A 27,625-nucleotide genomic window follows, 5' to 3' on the forward strand; every position below is an offset into this window, starting at 1 on the left:
CGATATGGAAAAAGATGGAGAGAAGAGATAAGATTGCCCTCTACACTCTGTTTTTTACTATCTCAAAAGTGTCCATCATTTGATAAGATTGTCATTTTTACGAATTTCAAAGTCCAAGCTTTTTTTTTGTGAAGATTTTATTAATCATTAAAATAAATAAATTGGAATTTTAAAAAGGTTCGATCGAGATCTCGTTAATTTTCGTCATGAAATTAGGAAAATATATTACAACAGATTAGTAAGTATTGAATAGATAAATAAATAAATGAGTAAGAAATATTAAAAAATAAGAATGAATAAATTACGTTTCCAGTGTGACATTTAGTTCGGAATGAGAACTGGTGGTTTTCCACAAGACACTGGCTCAAATCGACCGAGCGGTGTGCGATAAATATCTCTGCGGCAAAAGTTGCAAGTTTTTCTGCAAATGCGGAACGCCAAATGTGCAGTCGATCCGTCGCAAGACCATTGAGACTGCAAAAAAAAAGTGGTCTAGAAAACATTTAGAAAAGCGTCACCTACCTTTCCCCAAACATCCTCCTTCTTCAAAAATCGCTTGCAGAACTCTGATCCATGGCGGTCGAAACATTGGTTGGATTTGTGGCCGGCTTGGAAAATGAGCTCGTATCTATCGGCAGCGCTTTCCATTCCACAAGTGTTACAACATTGGATCAAAGAGAAATCAGCGTCAGTAGCGCATCTGAACTTCATATTTAATTTCAGAGAGCATTTGAAACAATTAATGAAGTTTAAAAAAAAACCAACCTGTCTAGGAACTTCGAAGGATTGTGCTGTTGAAGTCTTCTACAGGCAATGCTCGAAATGATATCGGAGCAACATGGTGGAAAGGCTGCTCCAAGTGCTGTGGAAAGCTCACTGATAGTAATATTATCCTCTTTGTACAATGGTTTGAGCTGTGAAATTTGGAAGCCAGCATCCACAATATCTAAAATTAAAAAAAAACAATAAAATGAATTAGAAATGAAAAAGCCTACTCACGGATGAGAAAAATAGCAGAAAAGACAACCGCGTACTTCCACATGACGCTCAATTGTGGTGTAATTGAGAATGTCCCAAGTCGACGGAACATTGCTCGTACTTTTATAATACAGTGCCAATCATTCCGGTTCTGCACCTCCCGCATTTTCGCGCCGCCCCAAGGCGTTGAGCAGTGTGCAGCAACAACACAATGTAAACGATGACCGGAAGGCACGGAAAAATGAATCGAGCTAAGCATTATGGGAGCATGAGAGACCGTCAACTCTGACGTGATTGGCATATGCACTACTGGATGATCATCGGTGATTACACGTAGGTGACACGTGTCTGTGATTAATATCGCGGAAAGAAGTGTGGGGTATATTGAAGTTGGCATACTATCATAGTAAATCTTTCCAAAAAAATTTTTGGAAATTTTATTCACTCTCAAAAAGTTGCAATTACTGAGTTTTTGCCTCTCATAATTTTGGAAGCAGGTCAAAAAAAATTTATTTTTTCGACGACTTTTATACTTTAATTGTATTCTATTTAGTTGATTTAAAACATTATAAGGGTAGACTCTTGCGACATTGCTCTGGATTTTCTTAAAAGGTTTTCCAAAATTTGGCAACTAGCCAAAACTTCTTTGACTGACTGGAAGTTTTTTTTTAATCTAAAAACTTTTGGAGTGTTTTAATATGGTTATTTTATATCATTATTGGTGCATTTGGAAAAGATCCCCACTGACGCTAATTATCAGAAACTCATGCTTCCAACAATGAAATAACTTCATTCATTAAACAAATTGTTTCTCCTAAAAATTTGAAATTTCTGTTTTACACATAGTTTTCACCATTTGCCTCTTTGAAGAGCCTAAACCATTCAAAAAAGTGGAATGGTTTTTGTCAATTTCGTCAATTGAACTGAAGCGTTTTTTGATCCCATTTTCCTTCGACCTTATTTTTTTGGTTTTTAACAAAGAATTTTTGAAAAATCAAATTTTAAAGTGCAAAATTGCATGGTTTTTCGATTTTAAGTAGTTCCTTTGAATGTGACTGTTTTTAAGTTATTTATATTTTTGTGGTTTGTTTTTCTTAAAGAAAAAGAGCCAATCGGGTAAATCGTAGGTTAGGTGCTCAAAAATTGACACTGAAAAATTTGCCACCAAAAAGGTAAACTTGATTTGTACCCTAAAATTATTTTACGCGGGTATTCGAATATTTTGCTTTTTTATTTTAACTTTATATATATTTCTACGCTTATCGAAAGTATATATGTATAAGAAAAAATTTTTGAAAAAAAGGAACTTCAACAATTTTTTTACTTGAAAATCACGTTAAAAAAAAGAAAAGCTAATTTTTTCCAATGTTTCTTTTCATGTTTCAGCAACCATTTGACTATAAATTGATGATATGTATTCTTTAAATGCCAAGCTTAGATTTTACTTTGTCATTCCTGAAGATCACTGAGCAACATGCTCATTCACATTTGCTACCGCATTTTCCCGTCTTTTATCTCTAAAATCAAATGGTCAGCATACTCAAACATTCCGTTAAGCAACGCTTATTCCTCATTCTTCATCTTTTTTCGTTTTCATCATCACTCTACAACACAACAAAAAAGAATGCACAAACATAATTTGGCGTGTGCTCTTACACTCTCGCCACTTTTACACTCATATCGTCTTCAGAGGTTGTTTGACGTTGCCGGTGGCCACACAGCTTGCCGCGCGGCAAAAGCATATCATTGACTCATAGAGGAAGGCTTTACCGCCGTTGTTAGACACGGGGAAGCATGTGCAGCGTGTTGTGCAACAACTTTTTGTGTTGTGCATTAAGAGAGAGTTGCTCTCTTCCGGCGAATCAAAGATTTTGGAAACCATGTTTGTGATAGGGGGGAGTTCAAAGAACATTTCGATTTAGGACAACTTTTATATATTCAGAAATCAGACTAGTTATTCGAACTGTACAATAATAATAGAAAATAGAGGAATTTTTGGAAAACTGCACAGCAGCTACTGGAAAGGTTGCACACCAGTATATTAAAATTTCTTCCACAACTTTCCATGTTTCTCAAATTTTATTTGGTCTGCTATATTTTCTCTCTCTCTAATTGGGACTCCAAGTCGATCATTTTTCTCAAAAATTGATTACTAAATGCAACATTTTTTAGGAGCCAGTAACGCATACTAAAACCTACCTTAAATAATTGAGTTGTTAACCTTGATAAAATCGCCAACAAAACACAAAAAATGAGTATGCCTGTACACAATAGTTATCACTTTTTGGCTGCCAATAAAACAAATTTTAAAAGTTTTACTATGATATTTGGTTTATTTGTCACCATACATTTAGTTTCAACAATTTCCATACTGGCGCTTTCCCACTTATAAATCAGAAACAATTCAAATAGAACATGTTAAGCTTGGCTTGGGTATTATGTGATTGTCAAAATGTATTTGTGCTTCAAAATGTATCAATAACCATATAAATAATAAGTTTCAAATCACCCAGTTCACACAATTACGTTTCTGTGACATTTGGTCATTTTTGCAGTGGAAGTTTAATAATTTGCCTAATGTCTCTCCACCTTTAATTTTTGCAACCGATCTGTATTGACGTCTCTGTTAAAGGATCAGATGATTAAAACAAATGAAGTCATTAGACTCGATATCATCAGTTCTTACAATCACGCTTTTACTATGAGTAATCATAATTCTTTTCCCTCGTTCTGCTGCTCCGTGCTCATAAACGAGATGAAGGTGTGAGGTTGGTGTTCTGTTCAGCTGCGCAATCAAACCCGAACGCTTGGCCGTGCCAGGTCATGCAACCACAAAAACCGTGAAAACCAAAACGTGTATTGCTCCCTATTTTGAGTGGAGGAGGCATTAAAATAATGACTACTCATTTTTATAAATTAGGACTGGCAAAACGGACTAACACGGTTTTTTATTTCATTACTTTGAATGAAGCAAAGTATTTGTTGAAATCCGAAAAGGCATAACGTGGAGCTTACAAAACCAAACTTCCGGTCTACCAGATTTCATACTATCAATAAAATGCTCATAAGGGATCTAAAAATTCAATACTACAGTACTACTTGTGCATAATGTTTTTGAAAAACAAACTGTCTTAAAATTTCGATTTCAATTTCAACTTCAAAAATATGATGTTACATCTCTTTTTACGTTTTTCTTTTTTTTTCTATCAAATTATACTAAACTGCAGCTTGATATTCTAAGACTCCTTTATCACCAGACTAGAATCACTTGCCACCTATGCGTACTCATTGCGTCTCCGTTTTCGGATATTAGCGCAAAGTGGGCTGCACATCTTTGCTCTTCTCGAAAAAGATAGGTGAAAGTGTGGGAAGTGCTTGTCGCGACACATGTTGATATGTTTATTCAGTTCACATTTGGCAATATTTTCAAGTGCTTCTAGAGTCGTCTCAATTGCCAAAAGGCTCTTGTTTTTGGGAACAGGACTTTAACGATCTCGTCGTCTTGTAACCCCTGCCATATTGGGGATTTTAAATTCTCCAATTGTTTTGGCGGTTCTAATGTCATGTCACAAAGTTGACCCAATTGTTTTGTAAAAAGTGATTAGAGAAAGTGTGCCGTCAAGGGTAATCAGTTTGTAGATTACGTAAGAACCACACAGTTTTGCGGAAGATCGAGAAGATTGGGAAAAAAGTATGTCAGCACTTAACGTCGGGTGGCAGGTATGAAGAAGTACAGAATTCGCGAAAAACCCCTTTGAAGGACATTTGCGGTGGCGGAGAGTTAATTTAAAGGTCTTCTTTTTCTCAACTGGTTGACCCCCCATACAACACTTTCATTTCCGTCAACTACAAAATAAGGAAATTGTTTCACGTTACTGTCATTTGATCGTCTTTTTCTTTGCATTGAAGCAAAGCGGAGCGGCTCAGTGAGAGCCTCCCAACAAGGAAGTAAAATTGAGTGGGAAAAGACCGTAAGACGAGGACGGCGCTCAACTTTGTGCAAGCCCTGTCTTCTCTACGTTTCGTTCGACGCACGGTTTTGGCACAATTCAACCTGGTGCGGCTCTACAAACACCACGTACGTATAGTGGTGTGCGCGTTGCGGAGAGCCACAGCAAAATAAGTAAGCGAGAATAATTGAGAAGACAAACAGGGGCCCCCTCCCGAGCATAGATGGCCGCCGAGCCACACAGTGATGACCGGCGGCGCTGTCACGAAGGTCCACACCAACGGCGTCTCGATAACACTCTCGGCGCAAGTCAGACCACAAATCGGAAAGAGGTGATGGAAAAAGGTCGTCGCTCCATATTTGCCTACCAGATGCAAAACCGTATAGTTATTCAATTTATGTTTGCCTGTTTATTGGCTCGTCACTACTTTCGTTTGTTGTTGGGCGAGTGACCATTTGGATGCGAAGGCGAAATCGAAACCGTATCCACCCCGTGTTTACTGCTACTTGAAAGTTCTCATCCAGACGGATTCCGTGTTTGAGTGCGTGTGGAGGCCGGAGCAAAATTTCACAGACACAATGAAACAACCTTGTGTAGTAGAAACAGTTTTGTAATTTGAAAAGTTTTTAAAATCAGACAACTGAGATTATATCTCGATTATACAAATCACTTGCTCCGGGTTTTTTTCTCTAGATTTCCATCGGTTTTGGGACTGCACTGGAGATTTTTGGATGAACATGTGAAAATTTTTTAAATAATGCACAGGCCGAACAGTCACACTTTGAAAATAAATTGATGTGATCTATGCAGATAGTTGCAAATTTCAAAAAACTCTACCCCTGAACACTGTCATTCTGCCATGCCATAATTTAGTTCAGTCGGATGAATGACCTTTCGTTGGCCAATTGGATGCGAAACACTGGACGGCACCGAATCGGCACGGCAAGTGGTACTGACAAGCGACAACAAAGACGGATAGACCATCAGTTAAATCAAGATAAGAATTGCTTGTGAACTTTTTCAGATATCGCATTAGGTCGAGAAGTTAATCAAATCATTGCTTTTTGAAGACATCACTGAAAGTGCCAATATTTTAGTAATTGATATTTACACAAGGGACCCCACTGAACTCATCAATTTTAAAATGTGATTTCCAGTTGATGTAAGCAACCAAGAAAAAGGCATATTACTTCAGGTTTTTTGCACTTTTATTTTCCAATCTCACAAATGTGGGCGTATGATGAGCGGCACACTCACGCATCCAAAAGTTTGCCGGATTCATAAAGTAGTATAGAAGTGTCTCACGAGCGTGGAGGGTGGCGCTGGCCCGAAAAAAAAATACGCTGAGACTGTATTGGAAAAGTTTAATCACGTATTTCGCTCGACTCGTCATTTATTTGAGCCTTAGTTTGTGTCTCGCCGTTTTTGGTTTTCCGCCTCTCCCTCATTCCCCCCGGTCTATTCCGAATTTGCCGCGACCCATCACAGGTCACGAACTTTAGTGCCCGCACGCCGCGTTTTGTATCTGCCTGCGCATCTACACGCTGACATACTATTTGTTTGATCCGCGCGGAACTGCCACAAACAACAACAATCTGCGTCCGGCGAAGACGTCGTCACCATATACCCATCTATTGCATCCAACTCATCTCTTTCTTGTATTTAATTCCTTTTTCACACACCCACACACACACACACCACACCACAGGTTGCAAACCATTGTATAATTTTCTGAAAAGCACTGTAACCAATTAGAAAACGATTTTTCAAAAGTGGAGCAGTGCTACATATATGATACCAAAATAATCAAATTTTGTATTAAAACTTTTAAAAAGTCAAAAAAAATCGTTTGAAATGTTTTTTTTACTGACAGTCAAAAAGTGGAAATTTTTAGAGTTTATGCCTCGAACAAAAACTGAGATTTTTCCAATTTCCAATTCCAGTTTGACACACATAGTGCAACTCCAATTGCTCATTATTTTATTAGTTTATTCTTACAACCATCACCCTTTTCCCAGATGTATTTCGTACCATGATGTGTGTATGTGTGTGTGTTAAAAGGTCATTTCAAGCTCTTCGTGAAAGGCACCCTGCTCAGTTTGTGCCCTGTTATGATCAATATAAATGTGTACTTTATTCCAGGGCAACGAAACGAGTAAACACCGAGAAAAGGAAGCATTCTGGATATTCCAAACTGGGGCTGATGATGACAACAACAGTTCAAAAAAATTGCTGGCGGCTTGACCAGGTGAGTGACCAGTTAGATTTGTTCAGCGACAGGCGTTTTCAGTCGGTGGTTTGAGTTTGCACAACTGTTTTCTTGTCCTTTGCGTGAGCCAAGGGGTTTGTGCTGAGTTACCCTCTATCTATTTGTCAGAATACGATGTGATGATCAAAACTTTAACATCATGCATTTTCTTGAGATCCATAAACCCCCCCCCCCCCCCCTCTCGTGTGCTTCTCTGTTTCTCGGTTTGTTCTCCTATTCACCCCGTTCGTTTCAGTGACGTGTCGTCGTTTGTTTCTGCCTGCCAAATATGGCTACGGGGGGGAATATGAATTAAATTGACTTGGTATCTATCATTCCATTTTTATTTTCTGGGAGATGTCAAGAAATTTTGGAGACGAGCGGTTTTTAAAATTAATGTAGTTTTTTTTGTTGTGTTCTCACATTTTAGTTTTCTAATCGGGGAAATGTTGGAGTAAATTGTAATTGATAGGTACACATTTACTTATCAATGGTTCACAGTTTCAGTTAATTATCAGTATTCATATGCGTTTTTATCTTTTGTATAATTTTAACATTCTACATTTTGCAACCAAAAAGCTCTCTATGTTTCTCCTTTACGGGCGGAAAGTAGTGCTGGCTTGTACCATTGCCAATCAGCTCTTTGATTAAAAAACCAACATATCAGTTGACAGTACCATTTTGCCCCTGCTCGACTTCAATGGGCCGCGCCAGATGAGTCAGCGACCTTTGCACACGAGCCCGGACAGTGCTAGGCGCCGGGGCATGACCAATGCGCGAAAGTTTTGTTGCGTAACCGCATGTTTATTGTCCGCTTGCCAATCGTTTTCACTTTTAGTGATACTTGCAGCTCGCCCTCGTCGTTATATTTTTTTTCTGACCGTCGACGCTTGCTTGCCTTCTCCGAAAAGTTTTGATATAAAACTAGCAGTATTTTTCGTTCTGTGGCTCATAGTTTCTGACGTCTTCCTCTTTATGACTTTACGCGGAAGAAAAGGGCAACATCTAAAACCACCCAGTAATATAAAGTGCGCGGTTTCGAGGGAACAGTTTCGAGAGAAAGATTAAGTAGATGAAGGCAGAGAGAACCAACATTTGCAAATATAGTACTAGGTTGGAGGAGTGCCTCGGCGCTGCGATGCCTGTCTACAAGTTTGCACTTGGCTGGTCAGTGGCGTTACGTGCCACTCTCTGTACTGCGCGAGACGTGGCCAAACTGATGCGAAGCACAATATATACACGCCCCGAAGGGTCATTGTTTGCCGTTTGCCCCCCCCCCCCTTTGCGGAAAGGCCTTTCGTACTGTACTCTTGATGTGTGCTTCCTTCCGGCCGGGCACCCGCCACCGTGGTTGTCACAACTCGGATGGCTCCCACTTCCTCCACTGTCGAAACCGTTCGGACCGCCCATTTCCATTTTGGCTCACGCCGGGCTCTCGCACACATACTTTCCACACTTCTACTGTCAGTGGTGGCAACTGGAAGCACTCCATAGTTGACTAATGACCTTTCTAACCTTGTTCCCTGTACTAGAGCTATCAATTGTGTATCATTTCTCTTTTACACTATTTCATGTTTGAATTTTCGAACAGGGGGTCAATCTCTGAGGCAGGAAGGGTGGAGCACCAGTAACGCACTTTACTCGTTTTGCCTTGGCGCGTTCATTGTTCCATTTCACAATTTTTCTCCTAATTTTCTAGACCACTTCAGTTTTTAGAAGCGCTAGATGTTGTTTCATGAAGTGACCAGTCTTGCGTGTTCAGTTTTTTTCTTGGCGTAAATGCCCACTCTTCTTCTTTTCTCCTAGCTGCCCCTTCTTCACTTTCTCCAAATCAAGGTTCAGCTATAGAAAGTAAAATCGCCTTTCACTCATCCTGGACAAGATTGACTACGAGCTTTTGCAGCTTCTAAGACTTCTTCGAGAATGGGGGGGGGGGGGGGGGGGGCGCGACGTGAAAATGAAGGGCATTCATGGATCCCGTAGTAAATATGTGATATCATCTATACCAATTTTCTGGATATCGAACTAATCATTGACGATTGCAAAATTTCGAAAAATTTGTAGGAGAGAAACGATTTCATCTGACCGATCCGAGACTGGCACCCCTTTGTTCTAGGCCCTCTCCCGATTGCCATAGAGATGTCCATCCATCACCTTTCCTGACAACCCCAGATGGTGGCGTATGTGTATGTGTGTGTTTTTTGACTAATTGGAAACGAAAAGCCGACTCCAGACTTGTAATTTTGCTCCAGCAATGTTTTTTTTCCAGATCTTTTCAAATTGACGAATCTGCCTTTAAACGTTTCGTGATAGACATAGAAATTGACATCCGGTCAAATAATTAGATGAAAAAACCTTCCATATTGGGGGCAAAACGTCCAAGTGAGAGTGGATCGGCGACTGGCGCCAAATTGCTGCTGCCGACGCAGTTACCATACTTGGATGTCGGACAAGGCGGATTTCGAGAGTTGTTTTTATGTACACACGCCTTTCACCTCTTTGCCCCTTGTGATCTTTTTTGCATTCGTTAGACGCTTCTTTCATTTTCGTTCCTCATCACCATCATCATCCACTACTAATGGTTCAGGGCACGGCGTATGCGCGCGCGTGCCTCACACCATCGGATCGCGGATGTTTTGGCGGGGTTGGCTGTTCATTTAGGGGGGAGGCGGCCGATTGAAATGAAGAAGATGTTGTGGATGTAGAAGTAGGAGGAGATGGAGGAGGCAAAGGCCTTCTCCCTCGCGGTTCTTCGTGGCAGGCAGCCTGACCCCGTTCCTTACTGAACCGCCCCCCCCCCCCCCCTCTCACTTCCACCCGACGCCGCCATCGGAATTTTAGACTACCAGTAGAATATGGATAGCGGAAGGTGTGAAACTTCAGACTGCGATTCTCTAGATTCACGCTTACTGTATTTCTACCTTACTACTAGTCTTGTTACGATTACCTTCCTAATTTTAACGTTTGATATGTTTTCACCTTCGGCTTCTATACAATTCCCATCATCTTGAAATAGGTATTATCAGCATGTAAGCATGCCAAACAAATATTTTTGTTGTCCAGTGGTGCTCGACCGTTCCAGGATCGGTATTATGCAATTTTTCGCTGAACCAAGCATATACATACTGATAAGAAAAATGTTTGTTCTGTCGGCCACTGATTACTAGACACTTGAATTCTGACCGCCATAAATGGCGAATCGTACGCGAGAAGTGCTGACGCCGTCTTGCGCCGATGTCCAATAGGACCTTGCACTTTGCCGATGTTGCAACAGTAATAGTTTCCATCAAGGTTATGCGGACTAGTGCCACGCGATTGGGTCAAGCCGTTGGCTTCCGCCTTTCTTATCAAAATCTTCGCCCTCAATTACCTAATTTTGTGGTTTTTTTTTTCTCTCCCGAATCCATCAATCCGGTGTCAATCCGTGTCTTCCGCGCTAGGTCATGCGGGCGGCGACGGCGCGGCCCTTTTTTCGGTAATCGTCCTGGCATCCCACACTTTCCATTGGCCCGGATATAATAACTTTTTGGAGACCCCCTTTCTGGTGCCTATTTGCAAAACTTGCTTCATTTTTGGTCACTTTTACTCGAACTTTCTCTTCGACGATGACCCCCTCGCCCGCCACAAAAACAAAAAGTGAAACTTGGAACGGTACTCGTTATACCTCATGCCTTTACTTTCTCGCGCCACTTCCTCGCAGTATTCCATGGATGGAAAAGCGGTCAAAAAAGTATTATGATCAGGCTGGCGGAAGATAGATGGAAGGAATTGTGGGTCAACGAAGTCAAAACACCATTACTCGATAAAAGTCGCCGCATGTTGCGGAATGTGTGCCATCGAAACTGGTTACTGTATTTCTTTTCCGAGAATTTTGCTTTGCCCCGCTATCAACTTTTTGTTCTATCTTCTTTAGAAATTCCGAATTAAATAATGATAATCATATACTTCTGTATTCTTTTTAACCCTTCTTTAGTCTGTTTTTGAAATTTCGACCAACCACCTCAACAAAATTTACCAAAATCAAAAAAAAAAGTGAATGTGTCAATCTCGTTTCAACGCATGTTTCTCGCCAATTTCCGTACAGTCAGTTGTGCCTCCTGCCGGTCACTCATCCTCTATCTCTTCGCCACTCTCGTTCTCGCGCACCTCATCCAAATAACAGTATTCGGTGTCTTAGTTGGCAGCCGGTTGGTGCCTGCCACGATAGGTTATCAGTTCAAATGGCACGCGCCTCTCTCGACTGCCCCATCAGCTGATTTGTCCGCCCCAAGCAACTGATAGTGCCTGGGGCGGAGAGATAGATGAGAAAAAATCGTCTGATTCTAGGTGTCTGAACCTCGCTCGCTATCCAACAGCAGGTCCGCTCGTTTTTTTTGTCACATCTCTCTTCGTTGGTCATATCTCTTTTTCATCATCTGTCTAGTTTGAGTTCAATTTCTAATTCATCAGAGGTCATTTGGTTATTATTATTCTATTGCTCCCATCGCTATTTTTTTTTGCTCATTTGATTTAACACATCAATTTTCCTTTTCAGACAATGCTGGGTCTTGAAAAGCCTGGATCATCAGACATTTCGTCTTCTTCCACTGATACTTCCGCCATTTCTCCGATTAGCGTGAGCAGTATGCCACTATCACCGGACAAGGAAAAGAAAAAGGTAAGTACTTTGAGATAACTGTTTGGACTGTCCGAAGGGCAAACATAGTTTTGAAAGAGAACGTTTGCATAGTTGACCGGTGTTTGTTCAGACGGAAAATTTAGGGCTTCCTTCCCACACGAATTTCAAAACAACCTGACACCGGGAAACACCGCCTTAACTGGCGATTTTGGGCCGATAATAATAGTTTTTTTTCAGATCTCATTTGTCCGATACAATCCAGACATTCCACAAATTGTCACATCTTTCAAAGGATATCAAAAACTTATGTATCAAGGCTACCGATATAATATTTATCAGGTATCATAGACCATCATTCAAGTGGTGACTTTCATCACGAGTTGTTTTTTTTCAGATTGCTCCAGAACGTAACTTCAAGTCTTGGAGATGCGTTTGCGCTAAGAAAATGCATGATGGGCAGTGGTGCAAATGCCGAGCTGAAACAACCATGGATAATAAAAACGCATGCACGAAAGGATCACACAATCACCCTCCAAGACACCATGTCGCTGAGATCGAATTTATCAAGGTACGTGGCGAGATTACACAGTCACAACTGTCTAGGTTAAGAGCTAGTGCCCTTTGCAATTGGCGCAGTGCCAGATCAGAGCACCGATATCATAAGGTTGAATTTGCCAGCTGACTCTTTTTGTTCCAATTGGTTCCTAGGCTTGGCGCCTTCAAGTTCGAATTTCATAACGTCATGTGGAACCTCTAGCTTTTGAGAGTGTCTAAGGGAATTGTGTGTACGTGCAAAAAAGATAACTTTTTTTTATTTCGTAACCCTTAAAAATTCACTTCATGGCACCAGTAGATGGAAAAAAAAGATCGTCGGCCCTTTTCGAGTGTGTCAAAAATAGTTTGTGTATACAAGTTAAAAGTGCAACGAGATGCGCTACTTTCGGCGCTGGGTGGCGCCGCCGAGTGCCTAGGTCAGTTGCGATGTTGGTCAGGTCAAATAAAACAATCTGAGCGTGGCACGGTTCGAAACATCGGCCACTCATGCGCGTGCCGCAATTTTGCCCCCCTCCTCCCTCCCATGTTGATGAACCGCGAATAATTCGCAAACAGATCCGCGCATTGCCAAGGTCAAGCCATGGATGGCAGGCACGCGGCAGCGCGCGCGGGGACAGGCTGGGCCATACCACCCGACTCGTTAACCTAGATGCGCCAATTTTCCCAAATCTATTGCGTCGCTGCCATTCAAATTGACGGTACAAACTTTTTGCGAATTCTTCCGAATTGGGTCATCGGAAGGGTCAATTCTGACGCAATGTAAAGTGCATCGAATTTCAAATCCTGATTCGACCTTTGTAGATGCAGTTTAAAAATACAAAATTATATTATTTCAGTCTCAACTATACTCTGCTGCCTTGGAAAATCCGGACCACGATGCTGGAGATCTTGTGAATCAAGCTAGCATGTACTTGAGTGATGGAGTGATGTTTGATAACAAGGAGAGTATAAAGAAAAGCCTAGTTGTTGCCAGAAATAAGGATGGAAAACCAAAGAAGCCAAGAAGTAAACGAATGATGAAGTTTGAAGTTGATGTAAGTTTTCGGTTAGAGAAAAACTAGTTTATTAAACTGTAATTTGTAAATTCAGGACGATGACGAGAATGAGTACAAAATGCCTAAACTGGAGACTGATATTTCATGCTTTTTGCCATTCATCAATAATATGGTCAAAGTTGAGCCACCATTCAGCCATACACCGACTATTCAAATTCCTCAACCTATCCCAACTCCTATCCAACATCAACAACAAGAGCAAAGCAATTTACTTCAGCCTGCAACGTTGAATGGTATGAACAATCCATGGATGGGAATGGAAGATCACCTCGCAATGATCTGGGCGGCAAATGCTATGTTGAACCCAGGCCTGGATGTACTTTCCACTATTGCTGCACTTTCCAAGCATCAGCAGCATGTCCAAGGTCCATCGCCTCAACAAGCTGCAACGGCTCCAACAACTGCTTCCCTTTCTTCAAATCTTTCTGTCAGTAGCTTCACACCGCAAATGCCCAAGGAAGCTTCCATCGCAATTCCAGCTCCACTTCAGGTGCTTAACTTGAAAGATCTGAAACCTCTTCCACCACTCGCGAACATTCAAACGAGCCCAGTCATTCAAGCAGCCAATCTACTTTTGCCAGTAGCCGCGTTGAAAAAAGATTCGAGCACTCAGACCACAGAGGTAGCTTACGACACTCTCACGTGATGACATCATTGTGATTTTTTTGTTTTTCAGGAAATCAAAGTATCTCAGTGCCTGACTTCTGGCTGCGGGTGCCGTGTGATCCGAATTTGCTGCTGTGATGAAGGAGTATGCCGACGAACAGCAGCATGCTAAAAAATACTAAACATCATCTCGCCGGTCGAGCATTCCAAACACTGTTCCAACTCTACCAACTGCCTTTCTTGGGTCTGGTTACCCGCTTTCCGTTGTCATACCCGCGTTTACCTTTCTACCCCCCTCTTCAAACTAGTCATGTTTACTTCAACCATCCAAAAACATAACTTATTAACTTATTATTATTATTGTTTATTTTTACTATTATTTTAACTATTGTTAGTCTCACGCAACGGGCACACTGTCTCTTGAAACTGATCATTTCGCATCGTTCGGCCAGCATTGAAAACATTGTGATACCTGATCCCCCCCACCTCAGTCATCAAAACGTCACGTTCACTTTTCACTGTTCTCTATGTCACTCCTTGAATTCTCACATCCTTATATTCTGATGTTTTCACTGATTTTCGCAACTCACTTTTTTTGTCTCAACCAGTCTCTTCTCCCACCCCTCATTACTACGAAGTGTTGAAATTATAATTTACTCTCAGAACCGGTAATACTCCGACCGTTTTAGGTAGGTGCTCCCTCCAACTCATTGTCGATATCCAGATTTAGTCAACATACCAATACACAGCTTTTTTCTTCTTTGTTTGGGATTCCAATACTCTCAATAATTCTTTCATTTAAAGCGGGTTGTGGTGAAAATGCTTCTATGTCGTACTCAATGCTTGTTTCCTCTCATCCAAAAGATATTATTTTTTGTTTTACTCCCAGTTTCTCGTTGCGTTGCACTGTGCAATCATTTCCAACGATCCCCCCCCACATATGATCTTCTTACGAAATTGTATGGTTATCTGCATTCTCCTCAATCGTGTTACTACTGTCCATATTATCTTTCAATTTCTATCAACCATCTGATACAATAAAAGATTTTTGCAAGTGAAGCCATTTTTAAACGCCAATTCGCGGCGCGGCACGGCCCTGCAAAAACTGAACACACGGAAACCGATGAAAAAGTGTGGTGTCGTCGAGGTTTGACCCAGTTTACACCGAATGCGATAGCCGAAAAAGCGCTTTTTCAGTATAGATTGGCCGTGCCATTTTCATTGGGACAGTATAATAGTTGATCTGGCGCAAGACACTGACAGTCGCCGCCATCCACTTTCACTATTTTCAAAATATGGGACACGGAAAGTGAAGTAGTGGGCGACAAACATCAAGACACTCTCGTAAATGCGAACGAAAAAAAAACACCCACACTCACTCACACAAAACCGCGTAGGTTACTTGGTTGTGAATTGAAAAATGATATCTTAGATCTAAAGGCAAATCTGAATTTGAATCGGTCAGCTGCTCACGAACTGCATTTTCTTGAATATGGATGTGGGGAAATAACTGCAACTAAGTTTTTTGGAGTTTTAAAATAAACGTGGAGTATATGGTAATAAAAGATTTTCAAACATTTTTTGAGATATATTTATTGGCAGTCAAAAAGTCGTTATTACTGAGTTTTTGCCACTTTTTGAGAAAACTAGGGCTACCATGAGAAGCAGGCGCGGTTTTCGCGGTGGTTCTTTCGCCGCGGCTGACACATTTCGGGTTCCGCGCCGCTTAATGCAGAAGGCGCGGACCTCGGAGCAAGGCAGGCGGGCGCGGCTCTCGTTTCGACGCCTGCATCGAAGCCCTAGAGAAAAGTACAGCACTATTGCCTGTTGGAATCCCTACAATGTTTTGAATATTAATATTTTAAATATAAGTGGATCATAAAATTTAAAGGGGAAATTTTTGATTTTTATTTATTTTTATTTTTGACAAAACAGTAAAAAAAAGTTGTTTTTTTCATTGTTCAAAAATTTTTTCAAATAAAATCGTATTTTTGCGGGCAAATTTAGATTTTGAAGCATTATTAAGCTGGTTCTTCACATTTTTTATGACACCATACTTGTGCTACAAACTACCACAAACTCTGAAAATTTTCAAAGATCTAATAATTCTACAATGTATTTAAAACTTGTAAATGCTATAATTGTACAAATTCAACAAAATTTTTACTGAATTTATCTCAGACCAAAGTTTCGTAATTTTCGCAAATTTTTGATGTTTCGTTTTCAAACCCAACTTTCAAAGTTAACATTTAAAAATTATTGTACTTCTTGAACACACTATACAGAAAAAAAAAACATTTCTGGTTTCAGATACACTCTGCAAAAAACATTTAACTTGTCAGGTACTTTTATCAGGTACTGTATTTCCTCTAATAATATTGCACCACTGTAAAGATATTAATAAAACATTTTCCACATAGCGATTTAATTTTTTTTTAATATAAAATTTTAAATTGATTGGATTAATATTGATGAGTGTAAGTTTCAACTATTTGTTTATATTCCGAAAAGAAAATGATTAGTAACAACTTTTTTATAAACGATGCTAATTTTATTTATTTTTAAATCTATCTCTTTACCCCAACGTTGTTGTCTGTCAAGCTTTGCTCATCTGAATTTTTTTCTAAATGAAATTATTGAAAATTGTCTAAAAACTCCCCCTAATCTAAACTAAGAATAAAAAACGGAAATATCTTAAAAATGTGAGCAATCACACGGAAAGCAGTAAACAAACTTTAATTAAAACCAAAATTGCAGAAATTGAATTTAATTTCATCGCATTCCCCATGTTCTGTTTCGATCAAAAAACCTATTCAGTTTTTTTTCACTGGAGGTGAAGTACTTAAATACCAATACTTTCTCAGTTTTTTACCAGTTCTCATTGATTTTTCCAATCTTTGAATTTACCTGCAATAATGCATATTATAGTTGCAAAGAAACTTTCTTTTTTTTTTTGATAAAATCATGGACGCTGAGTGCCAGCTGTTAACTGACCCTTCTCTTTGAAACTAGAGAAGCTTTTTCCGAAAAAATTGCCAAACGTTTCTTTTCTTTCGTTTTTTTTTCTCTCTCCGAACCTCATAATACTGCTTTTGTTAAACAATGATGATCAAATGTTCAATAAGAATTGACACAAAAGAAGATTAGCAAATTGACAGAGGGTTTTAAACTTTTTATTGGATTGATGGTAGGAACAATCTTGAAAAAATAATGGAGAAAAAGAGAAAAGGCTCGCAACAGTTGAAAGAACAAGTAGGACACGTTTGGAAGTTTTACGCTTACAATCAAACCACAAAACCCCTTATCACACTCGACTTTTTCCGAACAATGCGGTGAGTTTTATGTGTAACTATTGTTTATTATTGTTGTTCTTTTAAAAGTGAAGTAGCGTCAGTGGAGAAACTACTGTTTTAGTGCATCATAAGTCAAAAATCAAGTTTAAACGTTTTGAAAAAATTTAAAAATTTTCAATTAATATAGTGGTAGGTGTTTAGTTTTTACCTCAAATATTTTTGGAAGTGAACCTACACTTTTTTAGAATTACTATTTTTTCACTATGTGTCAATTAATTGTATCTAATCATAATAAGGCTTCGAACTAGAAGAAATGATTGAAATTCATCTTTTTCCAGAAAACTTTTTCCATCGCATGTTTATCGTATTGTAGTGAAACTATTCTGCTCTTTTCAGCTTTGTTATCAAATGTAGTGTTGTTTGAAACAACTTTATACATAATTGATTATTGGTATTTATTAAAGTTGATCCATTTTAAATACTGTTTGTAAACTACAATAGTCTCTTACAATAAAAAATAAAAACGAAATTACCCCCAGACTTTGAGCAGCAAAATTTAACCCGCTGAAATCTCGATTTGGAATTTTTTTTTCGTGCATTTTTTCTAATTTTTGGGGGCCCAAGAAAATCTTCATAATTTGTCAGGTGATCACGGGTATGAAAAACTCAAAAAGCTTTAAAAATTAAGACACCTCCCTAAACAATCTTACAACTATCAAGACAGTTTTTGAAGCAGTTTTAGAGACCTTGAAACATTCAAAAATCTGCTCCGTGGCTTCAATTTTTATATATGGTATAGTCAAGTTTTTTGATAAAAACATAATGCTTTATAAGTTTGAAGGTGGAGCAGATATTATAGTGGAAACAAAACCGTTATACGTTTTGAAAATTAAAAAAAAATGAAAAGTCAAAATAAGAACAATTTATTTTTTGACCTGTTTTTGCAATTTGGTTTTTTTGTTAAAAGCAGAGTACGGCAAGTAGGGTGCTGATTAAAAGCTATTTTTTCTAGCTTCAAAAATTACCAAAAATTATAATAAAAAATTTTCAAAAAATTCGGAAAATATTTCTTTTCTAGTCAAAAAGTGGTTGCGCCCCATTTTTCAAGAAATCTAAAGCACTATCATATGTTTGAACTCCTACAATGTTAAAATACAAACATATATAGTATACCAGCCGACTCCTACCGTACCACTATTGTACCACTACAGTACCCGAAATTCCAAAAATTTTTAAATAGTTTTTTTTTTACCGTAGGAAACTAATTTCTTCCTAGTCCAACTCGACCTTCAATGTATAAATTCGGTCAAAAATTGTTTTCATCGTAGAAACAACAACATAGATAAATTTTATCAACTTATCTTATCATTCATCCTTCTATTTTACGCGTTCATATTAAACGACCCAATGCTATTGTCAAAGAAAACAACATCTCGATGTTTGCACATTTTTGAAAAGGGTCATGTCAAAATCCCAAGAGAGAGCTTTGCTATTTTCTCGGCTCGGCCGATTCGATCCACTTGTGTTTTTTCTCCATTCTCCCGGCTTAGTGTTCCAAGCGACGAGCTCACTCGTTTCAAATGCATCTTAAATGAAGCTCACTATTTTAATTGTGAAACTGTTGTTGGGATGTAAACTAAACTTTTGTTGATTTTTAACTTTTGAATTTCATTCAGTAAACTCGATCTCTAAAAACTCTGATCCAATGAACAAATGATGTTTGGTTTTGAGAGCGACCTTTTTCCTAAATCAATTAAGAGTTGGAAATGTTTAGATCTTCAAGTTAATGGGAACGAAAAATAAATGTTTATCAAATCTCTTGTGATGCGATTGTTTATTTGATAGTTCAAATGTTCCAGACACATTGTGACCCTCCTACTTTTTCATTATTTATTTTTCTTTCTCTTCTTTCCAATCATTCCTGAGAGTTTCTTTTTTTTTTCTTTTTGCAGAAGCTTTTTGCCAGAGGCAGAATACACTTTGTCTTTGACTTGAGAATGTCTAATGACTTCCTAGAAACTTGTGCTTTAGTTCCAAAATTTTGGTCAATTAGATTGGAAGATCAAAATTAAATTGAACAAAACTTTTTTGAAAGTCAAATAAAAGCCGTTTCACGATCTAAGCTGTGAAAAGGTGAAAAAAAGCAAACATTCAAATCGTGCTGGTCAATTTTACTTTCTGACCTTCAAGGTATTATTTTACAATTTCTTACCTGTGCTCTCAACTTTTTAAAAAATTTTTTCCACATCTATGAAGTTAAGGTGATGCGACTTTTAATTCCCATACTTATATTCGCCCTGATTACCACTGCCGTTACTTGGTTCTACGGCAGAGACGACCCGGACCGTTGGAGCGTAGGAGGGGTATGATAAGTTTTAATCATAACATTGCCAGTTGTTTATTGCAGGTCTGGCCACTCCCGAAAAAAATTGTCTATGGGTCTAAGAATCGAACAATCACTTATGATAAAATCGGAATTGATCTTGGCGACAAAAAAGATTGCGATATTTTACTATCCATGGCTGATAATTACAGTTAGTTTGTAGAAAAAATATATTTTTTTTACCTTCAAAATTTCGAATTTCAGTGAATAAGTGGTTGTTCCCATTCCCAGTTGAAATGAAAACTGGTGGGACTGAAGATTTTATTATAACTGTCACTGTAAAAGACGAGTGTCCCAGCGGTCCACCAGTACACGGAGCCAGTGAAGAATGTATGCTTGAAAAAAAAGTTTAATTTGGTGTTAACTTGTATTCAGATCTACTTCGAGTCAGTCTAACAGAAGCGGTTATCAATGCTCAAACTGTGTGGGGAGCATTGAGAGCAATGGAATCACTTAGTCATTTGGTTTTTTATGATCATAAGTCACAAGAAGTAAGTCATTGGAAAAAAAACTAAAACCAATGTTCTAGTTTCTAGTTTATCGCTAAACTAGACTAAATATTTTAACTATAACTGATAAAATATCTACCGTATTTCATCTAGTAGTAATTCAACCAACTATTTTCGATTGAAAAATTATATCTCAGTTAATTTTAATGAACATCTTACTACAAAACAAAGAAAATTAAGCAGTATTTTGAAAGTTGAACATTTTAGAATAGAACATTAGACAACTACATACTGAGATATAAACTACAAACAAATATGCACTTACTTATTCAAAAGTTTATTATGAACCTGTGTAACAAATAACTTTCATTTCACTTTTGCAGTATCAAATTCGAACTGTGGAAATCTTTGACAAACCACGTTTCCCTGTACGTGGAATTATGATCGACTCGAGTCGTCATTTTCTTTCTGTGAACGTTATTAAAAGACAATTGGAAATCATGTCAATGAATAAACTAAATGTACTTCATTGGCACCTTGTAGACAGCGAATCATTCCCGTATACATCTGTCAAGTTCCCAGAGCTACATGGAGTTGTGAGTAGGTATTATTGGATATTATTTACGTTTTCCAACTTAGGGAGCCTACTCTCCTCGCCACGTCTACTCCCGTGAAGATATTGCCGACGTTATTGCCTTTGCAAGGCTTCGGGGAATTCGTGTTATTCCTGAATTCGATTTACCCGGACATACATCTTCCTGGAGAGGCAGAAAGGGATTCTTAACGGAATGTTTTGACGAGAAGGGTGTAGAGACTTTTTTGCCCAATTTGGTAGATCCCATGAATGAAGCCAATTTTGATTTTATTTCCGTAAGTGAAAGCTGTAATTTTCTGAAGGAAATATATTTGTTCAGGAATTTTTGGAAGAGGTCACAGAAACTTTCCCAGATCAGTTCCTGCATCTTGGTGGGGATGAAGTGTCGGATTATATTGTAGAATGCTGGGAGAGAAACAAGAAAATTCGAAAGTTTATGGAGGAGAAAGGATTTGGAAATGACACTGTGCTTCTGGAAAACTATTTCTTCGAAAAGTTCGAATTTGTTTCGTTGTTGTTCATTGAATCATTTTTATTTTCAGGTTGTACAAAATTGTAGAAAATTTGAAGTTAAAGCGTAAGCCAATATTTTGGCAAGAAGTCTTTGATAACAACATTCCTGATCCAAACGCGGTGATCCATATTTGGAAAGGAAACACTCACGAGGAGATTTACGAGCAAGTGAAGAACATCACATCTCAAAACTTCCCAGTGATTGTGTCCGCGTGCTGGTACTTGAACTATATCAAATATGGCGCTGACTGGAGGGATGAGATTCGCGGAACTGCACCATCAAACTCAAGGTATCAAAAATCAACTGTATACTATAATCGTTTAATTCTAGATACTACTATTGTGATCCAACAAACTTCAATGGAACGGTGGCGCAGAAGGAATTGGTTTGGGGTGGTATTGCTGCAATTTGGGGAGAGTTAGTGGACAACACTAATATTGAAGCTAGACTTTGGTAAGTATTGTCTGAATGGTCAAGTAGCTTCAGTGGGGAAATTGGTTCAAGAAAATCATGGCAAACATTTTTTTTTATTTCTAAATTTTATAGGATTTTTTGAAAATATAAAAAAATCTCAGTTATTGCCTGATTAAATTTAAACCTCTCGCCAAAACTACTTGTTCGATGAAGCGCCCTTTTGTTTTTAATTTACATTAATTGTTTTTTACTCATTTGTTGTGTATCTTAAAATGAAGGACTTTGAAAAATAACTGAAAGTGCGTAAAAGTGTAAAGTATAGTCATTTCATTCATGGCGGTGTTACGCATTTTCAGTTATTTGTTGATGAACAAATTGCATTTATCATGCTGTTTCTCTTATTTTCTTATAAAAATACAGGAGAAAAAAATAATATAAATGAAAAAATGAAAACGCGCTCCATCGAAAAAATTGTTTTAGGATGTCCTATGAAAATGTAGAATTTTTTTTTAACTTTTTACAAATTTTTTCGGTCATTGTAGTACCATAAATATGCTTTATCATCTTCACAATTGAGTGGGCTATGAATAAATTTTAAAGAAGCTATTTCCAAAACCGTCGTTCACGTAGAATTATTAAAACTTCTTTTGTCTTTGAAAGTGCTAGAAAACTTCCTGGACTCTCTGAATTTCAAATGTTTCCGACGTGCCATCTAACACCATGATTTTTGACGTTTCAGGCCAAGAGCTTCTGCAGCCGCTGAAAGACTTTGGTCGCCCGCCGAAAAGACGCAACGGGCCGAAGACGCATGGCCTCGAATGCACGAACTTCGTTGTCGATTGGTCTCAAGGGGATACCGTATTCAGCCGAACAACAACCCCGATTATTGTCCCTTCGAGTTCGATGAACCTCCAGCAACGAAGACAGAGCTTTAATAAATGTTTACATTCCAATATTTTTTCGCCCAATTCCTACAAATAATCTTAATTTTGTTTTCTGAAACGAATTCCACTAATAATATTAATAAACAATTTTCCCTGTTTATACATGACCCATTTTAACCTGTTACACAACAAATCTGATTCTTCTCCGGAAGCAGCTTACCTGATCATTTTTGAGCAGGTGTGTGCGGCTGCTTTGAAGAAGAACGCTTCCTTGATGAACCGTGTTAGAATTGTTGCCAATTAACGGATTTTTGTTGCATAAGGGTTAAAAGGGCGACGCTCAGGTATTTCCACACCATCATCACCAACGCGTTTATTAGGCATACGTCAAAAGGCCATTAGTAAGAAATGAATCTCGGAATACGGTCCAGAACATAATTATCATGTTGCGCGCGGGCTGTCTACAAAGACATCGAGTTGCGTAATCCGCCTTAACCGGCTAACAGAGCCGCGGTGGCAGGTGATGGCACGACAACATCTGGGCGCTCGACAATCAAATGTTTACGATCCGTTGGATCAACCCGACTTTCTGGAGGACGATACCACCGACTGCATGTGCTGTTTGTCGGGATTCAGTTGACCGAACTGGCGGTTACATTACAACTCAACGATGTCTTTGTTCTTTTAATACGGTAGAAGCATTATAGTCGAAAAAAATCAAAAAGATTTCTCCCCGGCCGGGAATTGAACCCGGGTCTCGCATGTGACAGACGCGGATACTCACCACTATACTACCGAGGACATGTTAAATGCGGGTGTAAACTTTAGTGAAAAAAAGAATTCGACATCGCAAGTGAGAGAGCAGAGACAGACGCAGGCCGCGATGTGAAAACCAGGCAGTGCTGCCAGTTATCTCTCACAATTTGCTTCTAGACCTTCTTTTAAAGCAACTATCTTTTTTTACAAATTTAAGCCTCTACTCAATTTTTAGACATGCTGACAACGCCATGTAGCAGTAAAAAATAATATTATTCACTGACTACACTTTTGAAAAATTTAACAAAATGTGAAAGTTGTTATCTTCATTTTATATACAAAAAAATTAAAGTATGCCCAAAAAAAGAACAGCTGATTTTATTATGTTTCTTTGTTATAAAAAATCATGAAGAACAAATGCCGGTGGCTAGAAGTTGAAGCATGTGAATAAAAATCATGACTTTTGTGATAACTTTGCGGGTGTTAATGACTCGTGATTATTTTATGATAACACAACAGACAGCACATAAACTTACAGAAACTTCTAGTTTCAGTTGGAACCGGAAATAGCATTCCGAAGTATTATGAACGATGAGGGGTTGGAAATTTGAGGAAGTGTGATGAATAGTTGATTTAAAAATTGGAAACCGATTTTTTAATAACCGTTCTTTGTCGCATTTTTTGATCGTTTATATTACGATATTTCGTTGATTAAGGTACATTTAAAGAATAATGAATTAATGTGAAATAAACGACTGAAACATACAATAAAAAATAATATTATAATTTAGAAAAAGTCATTAGGCTCATTCTTCGTCGATATTCTTAACGGCCATAAAAAATTTCTGAAATTTTTTTATTGATAAGTTTCAACACAAAATTTGTTTATTCGAGTTCATTTTGGGTTTATATGCTCAGAATACCCCAAACCGTTAGTAATGAAAATAGGGCTTTTCCAAAAAATCATCTTGGGGATTTTATTTGAAATGACGCCTTTTTTATATTAAAAAAAAACGAAAAAATTTTAAAGAATTTTCAACTTGAAATTTGTTTATTTGAGTACATTTTGGATCCATTTTTTTCATATTAACCAGCCATAATTGCTCAAATCATACCATTGCGCTAACACAGATTTGGGCATGAGATAAAAAAGCGTGACCAGAAACTGAGCTCTTGGGAAAATTGCTTATCAAGATCTCTATTCAAATCCGTTAAAACTGCTGTAATACATCAAACCGTGACAAAATCTGAAATAATTCTCCATCTGATTTGAAACCTGAGTACTTGGAAGTTCAAGTGTAGGTAGCTAATATTTTTCAAAAATTTGGTAGTTTGCCAAAACTTTTGCTGGAAATTAAAAAAAATCTAAAAATTTAGACAAAATCCCTAGTCTACCTTTAAATGAATGTCTTTCTAAAATTACAAAAACTGTTGAATTACATTTTTTTTTCGATAAAATCTATATTTTCAATAACCTTTTATTTAAAATTAAAAAAAAAACAGCTCCAGAAATTATTTCCATACTAACATAGAATTAACGGTGGCAGTAGTATTGTATTAAACTGCGCGAAACACAGCTCCTGTCATTTCAACGACACTTGTTGTGTCGCCCGTTATCTTGATTTTCGGCACGTGTCTATGGTTTCTTTGCTTGATCTACCTACCGTAGACCCAGATTTCGAAGTTTTATAGACCGACCTGGCTTTTGGGTTGATTGGAAAACGGAACAAAAAACAGCTAAATTTTCTATTGTCCGTTTCTGCGCTGTTAAACTGAATAAAACTTGTTCTCTTTGCTTTGGCTTAGAATTCAGAGTGACAATTTTTTTCAAGGGAGTTTTTGTTTATTCGAATTGTTTTATTTAAAAAAAAAGGAAATATCAGTAAGTGAACTTAAATTGTGAAATATAAAACTAAAGCACCCATAATCGAGGAAATGATAAAGACACGACGAATGAAAGATTGAAAAAAAAATTTTAAAAAATAGATGATCATCCGGATTTGCTTTTGAGATTCTCATTTTTGGAGTCTTGCTTCAAAATCTGCGACAGGCATTCAATATACTTCTGAGCCATTTGCAATGTTTCGAATTTGGACAACTTCTTCCCCGAGTCGATTTCAGGAAGAACCTCGCGAAGCTGAAATAGTAACGAATTTTTGCAACGGCCACATTTAATTTGGCATAAATTTGAAATGGTCAGTCATAAATTGAGTGGTGGGAATTGAAATTGAGAATTGAGAATTGGTGTAGTCGTGAGTGAGGTAAACGCAAACGACTCGAGTAGTGGTTGGATAACATCTGTTAGCATACATGTCCTTCATGACAGCACATCTTACAGTATACTACTATATATCGGTTATGATTTTGAATTTTTGAGTGACTACTGATGACTATGACAAATGATTTTCCAAAAACAATACTGAATTATTCACAAAATATAAAGCATGTACTTAAATGTTTTGGCTCGAGCTACTTCTTCAGATAATTGAATTGAACGATTACAATTCAAGAATAAACTAACCTCGTCATAGGCAACATTCAGCGTGTTCATTCTTCGGCGCTCCCGTTCATTTGCAGCACTTCTTCTCATTCGGAGCAATTGTGGGGACGGTGTCTTATAACGGCGGCACTTCTTTTTATCATCTTTTCCTCCTCCATTTCTGCAACAAGAAATCAATTAGAAATCAATATTTTAATGAAAAAAAGATGATATGGTTAAACTTACGAAAGACTATCCGGGTAATTTGGAGAATCGAGTGAAAAGTTGGGGCTTTGCAGTGGAGTTGTCATGGTGGACTGAATTGATCCTTGGTACATGAAGCTTGGATGGCACTGTGGCACATACATTTGGTATTGCTCCCAGCTCATGGTTGGTCTGACTGAAAACGACGATGTGTGAGAGAATAACCTGTTGATTCGATGCAAAGAAACAGAAGACGAAGCTCCGCCCACCCGGCATCTACAGTACTCTAATATGGAGGAGGCGTGTGCGGAGACGACTGGGAGGAGGCAAGGTGATTAATTATCTGCCATTGTGAAAGAGCGTGTAAGAAGGGTTACAAAAACCAAATGGAAACGGTTTGGTTGAAAAATGCTAAGTTGAGTTTGAACTTGCAATAACAGTGAAGCTCTTGAGCTTAAACTTGAAAATATAGAGAAACGGTATTTGTGTAGTATACCAGCACAGAATTATCAAATTTACCATTTTGAACATTTTACGTGACGTTTTTATCTATAGTTTTAGGCTTAAAATTAGTGTTTCTCTAAGCCAAGGAATACAAATCAATTTCACTTAAATTATCCATATAATTGATATAATTGGAAAACAAATTGGAAAATATTTTTCGGCTAGGCACACTACACAAGTACTTATAAAAATGATGGAAATAAAATATTTAGCCTACAAGACTGAAGAATTTAGAAAACTTTTTAAAAAAAATCTAAGCAAGCTTGATTTTATAAAATTCGTGATTTTATAAACGTATATTAGCGTAATTTATAACCAGAAAATAAGGAAAAAAAAACAAATTCTAATAATTAAATCTAGTCGGTGTTCAGGAAATATGAAATACAAACGCCGTAAGAATTTCAATTTTCGTGCTAAATATTTAAGTTTCCCAGCGAAACGTTTAAAAAAATGTTTGGAAATTTTTGGTTTTTGTCCAAAAAATGGTCATAATTATGAAACTCAATCGCGTTTCAATTGTTCTTATTCTTAAATTCTAGATACTCCTCCAACATTTATCTAGTTAGTCCAATTTTTTCTGGAAAACTGGGAAACTCTTGAATGAAAACTTTGAAAAAAAAATCTAAAAATTTCAGGGTTATGTTATTTATTCAGTAAATTTAGGCTATTCACACAAACAAAGTAGTTTTAACATAGTTTAAAAAGTATACAAAAAGCCTGTTGTTAAGCATTTGGATATAATTTTTTCAAATTTTTTTTCAAAGGAAAACGATAAAAATAAACATAAATATTTTCTTCAAAATATTGCAATAGTAGGAATGCTCGCGCATTGGCTATAAAGAATATAAAACGTTTCACACTTCATTAGATCCTTATCAAAAACTATACATTTGCCTGGCTCGTGTCTCATTTCTGTAACATATGTTTCCAGCTGGCACAACAACATCGAAACTTTGAGCAACATTTTGTGGTATAAATGTAGCGCTTATTATTATGTGTGAAATCTATTCACAACATTTTTTTGAGAATTCCCAGCGGGAGGGTGACACCAGATAGCAGGTTAATTAGAGGATCGTAGGTGGGAATGTTCGGACAATCCAATGATGCAACCGTTCAGCGATAATTTTCATGTCAATGCTC

General features: G+C 37.8%; 4 protein-coding genes and 17 non-coding genes across 23 annotated transcripts; 9 read left to right on the top strand and 12 right to left on the bottom strand.

Annotated features, from left to right (window-relative positions):
- Positions 1-125: 125 nt before the first annotated feature.
- On the bottom strand, positions 126-1,113 carry T24C12.4 (ShKT domain-containing protein). Its single transcript, NM_076006.7, has 4 exons — positions 1,000-1,113; positions 766-946; positions 523-700; positions 126-474 (listed from the first exon to the last, which is right to left on the bottom strand). The coding sequence occupies exons 1-4, from the start codon at positions 1,040-1,042 to the stop codon at positions 322-324; spliced, it is 555 nt and encodes a 184-aa protein (NP_508407.2). The 5' UTR covers positions 1,043-1,113; the 3' UTR covers positions 126-321.
- A 1,542-nt stretch (positions 1,114-2,655) lies between these two features.
- T14F9.21 lies at positions 2,656-2,798 on the top strand. The gene has a single exon (NR_070455.1). It is a non-coding gene; the product is annotated as an Unclassified non-coding RNA T14F9.21 (non-coding RNA).
- On the bottom strand, positions 2,662-2,804 carry T14F9.15. The gene has a single exon (NR_070456.1). It is a non-coding gene; the product is annotated as an Unclassified non-coding RNA T14F9.15 (non-coding RNA).
- A 3,477-nt stretch (positions 2,805-6,281) lies between these two features.
- On the bottom strand, positions 6,282-6,556 carry T14F9.17. The gene has a single exon (NR_070457.1). It is a non-coding gene; the product is annotated as an Unclassified non-coding RNA T14F9.17 (non-coding RNA).
- A 575-nt stretch (positions 6,557-7,131) lies between these two features.
- peb-1 (FLYWCH-type zinc finger-containing protein peb-1) lies at positions 7,132-15,069 on the top strand (the record flags this gene model as incomplete). 3 transcript variants are annotated; one of them, NM_001377612.2, is made up of 7 exons in its annotated part: positions 7,132-7,176; positions 11,711-11,833; positions 12,032-12,133; positions 12,189-12,362; positions 13,186-13,383; positions 13,439-14,026; positions 14,081-14,182. In NM_001377612.2, the coding sequence occupies 7 exons, from the start codon at positions 7,132-7,134 to the stop codon at positions 14,180-14,182; spliced, it is 1,332 nt and encodes a 443-aa protein (NP_001364564.1). The 3 variants fall into 3 exon arrangements, with proteins under 3 accessions (NP_001364564.1, NP_001024910.1, NP_001364745.1); NM_001029739.6 differs by lacking the exon at positions 7,132-7,176 and having other exon boundaries at positions 14,081-15,069; NM_001377613.2 differs by lacking the exons at positions 7,132-7,176; positions 11,711-11,833; positions 12,032-12,133; positions 12,189-12,362 and having other exon boundaries at positions 13,255-13,383.
- Positions 8,323-8,613, bottom strand: T14F9.11. Its single transcript, NR_070458.1, has one exon. It is a non-coding gene; the product is annotated as an Unclassified non-coding RNA T14F9.11 (non-coding RNA).
- On the top strand, positions 9,539-9,661 carry T14F9.6. The gene has a single exon (NR_070459.1). It is a non-coding gene; the product is annotated as an Unclassified non-coding RNA T14F9.6 (non-coding RNA).
- On the top strand, positions 9,717-9,922 carry T14F9.9. The gene has a single exon (NR_070460.1). It is a non-coding gene; the product is annotated as an Unclassified non-coding RNA T14F9.9 (non-coding RNA).
- On the bottom strand, positions 9,740-10,098 carry T14F9.10. The gene has a single exon (NR_070461.1). It is a non-coding gene; the product is annotated as an Unclassified non-coding RNA T14F9.10 (non-coding RNA).
- Positions 10,316-10,663, bottom strand: T14F9.19. Its single transcript, NR_070462.1, has one exon. It is a non-coding gene; the product is annotated as an Unclassified non-coding RNA T14F9.19 (non-coding RNA).
- On the top strand, positions 10,346-10,565 carry T14F9.18. The gene has a single exon (NR_070463.1). It is a non-coding gene; the product is annotated as an Unclassified non-coding RNA T14F9.18 (non-coding RNA).
- T14F9.22 lies at positions 10,887-11,072 on the top strand. Its single transcript, NR_102162.1, has one exon. It is a non-coding gene; the product is annotated as an Unclassified non-coding RNA T14F9.22 (non-coding RNA).
- Positions 11,311-11,527, top strand: T14F9.20. Its single transcript, NR_070464.1, has one exon. It is a non-coding gene; the product is annotated as an Unclassified non-coding RNA T14F9.20 (non-coding RNA).
- On the bottom strand, positions 11,314-11,419 carry T14F9.16. Its single transcript, NR_070465.1, has one exon. It is a non-coding gene; the product is annotated as an Unclassified non-coding RNA T14F9.16 (non-coding RNA).
- Positions 11,901-12,022, bottom strand: T14F9.12. The gene has a single exon (NR_070466.1). It is a non-coding gene; the product is annotated as an Unclassified non-coding RNA T14F9.12 (non-coding RNA).
- On the bottom strand, positions 12,720-12,982 carry T14F9.14. The gene has a single exon (NR_070467.1). It is a non-coding gene; the product is annotated as an Unclassified non-coding RNA T14F9.14 (non-coding RNA).
- Positions 15,070-15,092: 23 nt separating the features above from the next.
- Positions 15,093-15,232, top strand: T14F9.7. The gene has a single exon (NR_070468.2). It is a non-coding gene; the product is annotated as an Unclassified non-coding RNA T14F9.7 (non-coding RNA).
- Positions 15,233-19,564: 4,332 nt separating this feature from the next.
- On the top strand, positions 19,565-22,701 carry hex-1 (Beta-hexosaminidase A). The gene is made up of 10 exons (NM_076008.8): positions 19,565-19,666; positions 19,711-19,837; positions 19,891-20,016; positions 20,062-20,177; positions 20,519-20,731; positions 20,775-21,005; positions 21,050-21,225; positions 21,273-21,533; positions 21,575-21,697; positions 22,398-22,701. Exons 1-10 carry the CDS (start codon positions 19,568-19,570, stop codon positions 22,591-22,593), a joined length of 1,668 nt encoding a protein of 555 aa, NP_508409.1. The 5' UTR covers positions 19,565-19,567; the 3' UTR covers positions 22,594-22,701.
- A 223-nt stretch (positions 22,702-22,924) lies between these two features.
- T14F9.13 lies at positions 22,925-23,068 on the bottom strand. The gene has a single exon (NR_070469.1). It is a non-coding gene; the product is annotated as an Unclassified non-coding RNA T14F9.13 (non-coding RNA).
- A 203-nt stretch (positions 23,069-23,271) lies between these two features.
- Positions 23,272-23,343, bottom strand: T14F9.t1. The gene has a single exon. It is a non-coding gene; the product is annotated as a tRNA-Asp (tRNA).
- Positions 23,344-25,135: 1,792 nt separating this feature from the next.
- Positions 25,136-26,203, bottom strand: lin-32. Its single transcript, NM_076009.4, has 3 exons — positions 26,024-26,203; positions 25,820-25,958; positions 25,136-25,435 (listed from the first exon to the last, which is right to left on the bottom strand). The coding sequence occupies exons 1-3, from the start codon at positions 26,164-26,166 to the stop codon at positions 25,289-25,291; spliced, it is 429 nt and encodes a 142-aa protein (NP_508410.2). The 5' UTR covers positions 26,167-26,203; the 3' UTR covers positions 25,136-25,288.
- Positions 26,204-27,625: the final 1,422 nt, after the last annotated feature.

Source organism: Caenorhabditis elegans, chromosome X, assembly GCF_000002985.6.
Source record: "Caenorhabditis elegans chromosome X".
Classification (NCBI taxonomy): Eukaryota; Metazoa; Nematoda; class Chromadorea; order Rhabditida; family Rhabditidae; genus Caenorhabditis; species Caenorhabditis elegans.

Coding starts and splice junctions, on each gene's coding strand:
- T24C12.4 (NM_076006.7), bottom strand. CDS start 1,042: ATGTGGAAGTACGCGGTTGTCTTTTCTGCTATTTTTCTCATCC. Junction 701..765: donor CCTTCGAAGTTCCTAGACAG/GTTGGTTTTTTT, acceptor TATGAAGTTCAG/ATGCGCTACTGACGCTGATT. Junction 475..522: donor AGGAGGATGTTTGGGGAAAG/GTAGGTGACGCT, acceptor TTTTTTTTGCAG/TCTCAATGGTCTTGCGACGG.
- hex-1 (NM_076008.8), top strand. CDS start 19,568: ATGCGACTTTTAATTCCCATACTTATATTCGCCCTGATTACCACTGCC. Junction 20,017..20,061: donor ACACGGAGCCAGTGAAGAAT/GTATGCTTGAAA, acceptor ACTTGTATTCAG/ATCTACTTCGAGTCAGTCTA. Junction 21,006..21,049: donor CCAATTTTGATTTTATTTCC/GTAAGTGAAAGC, acceptor ATATTTGTTCAG/GAATTTTTGGAAGAGGTCAC.
- lin-32 (NM_076009.4), bottom strand. CDS start 26,166: ATGAGCTGGGAGCAATACCAAATGTATGTGCCACAGTGCCATCCAAGC. Junction 25,959..26,023: donor AATTACCCGGATAGTCTTTC/GTAAGTTTAACC, acceptor TTCTTGTTGCAG/AAATGGAGGAGGAAAAGATG. Junction 25,436..25,819: donor TGAATGTTGCCTATGACGAG/GTTAGTTTATTC, acceptor TTACTATTTCAG/CTTCGCGAGGTTCTTCCTGA.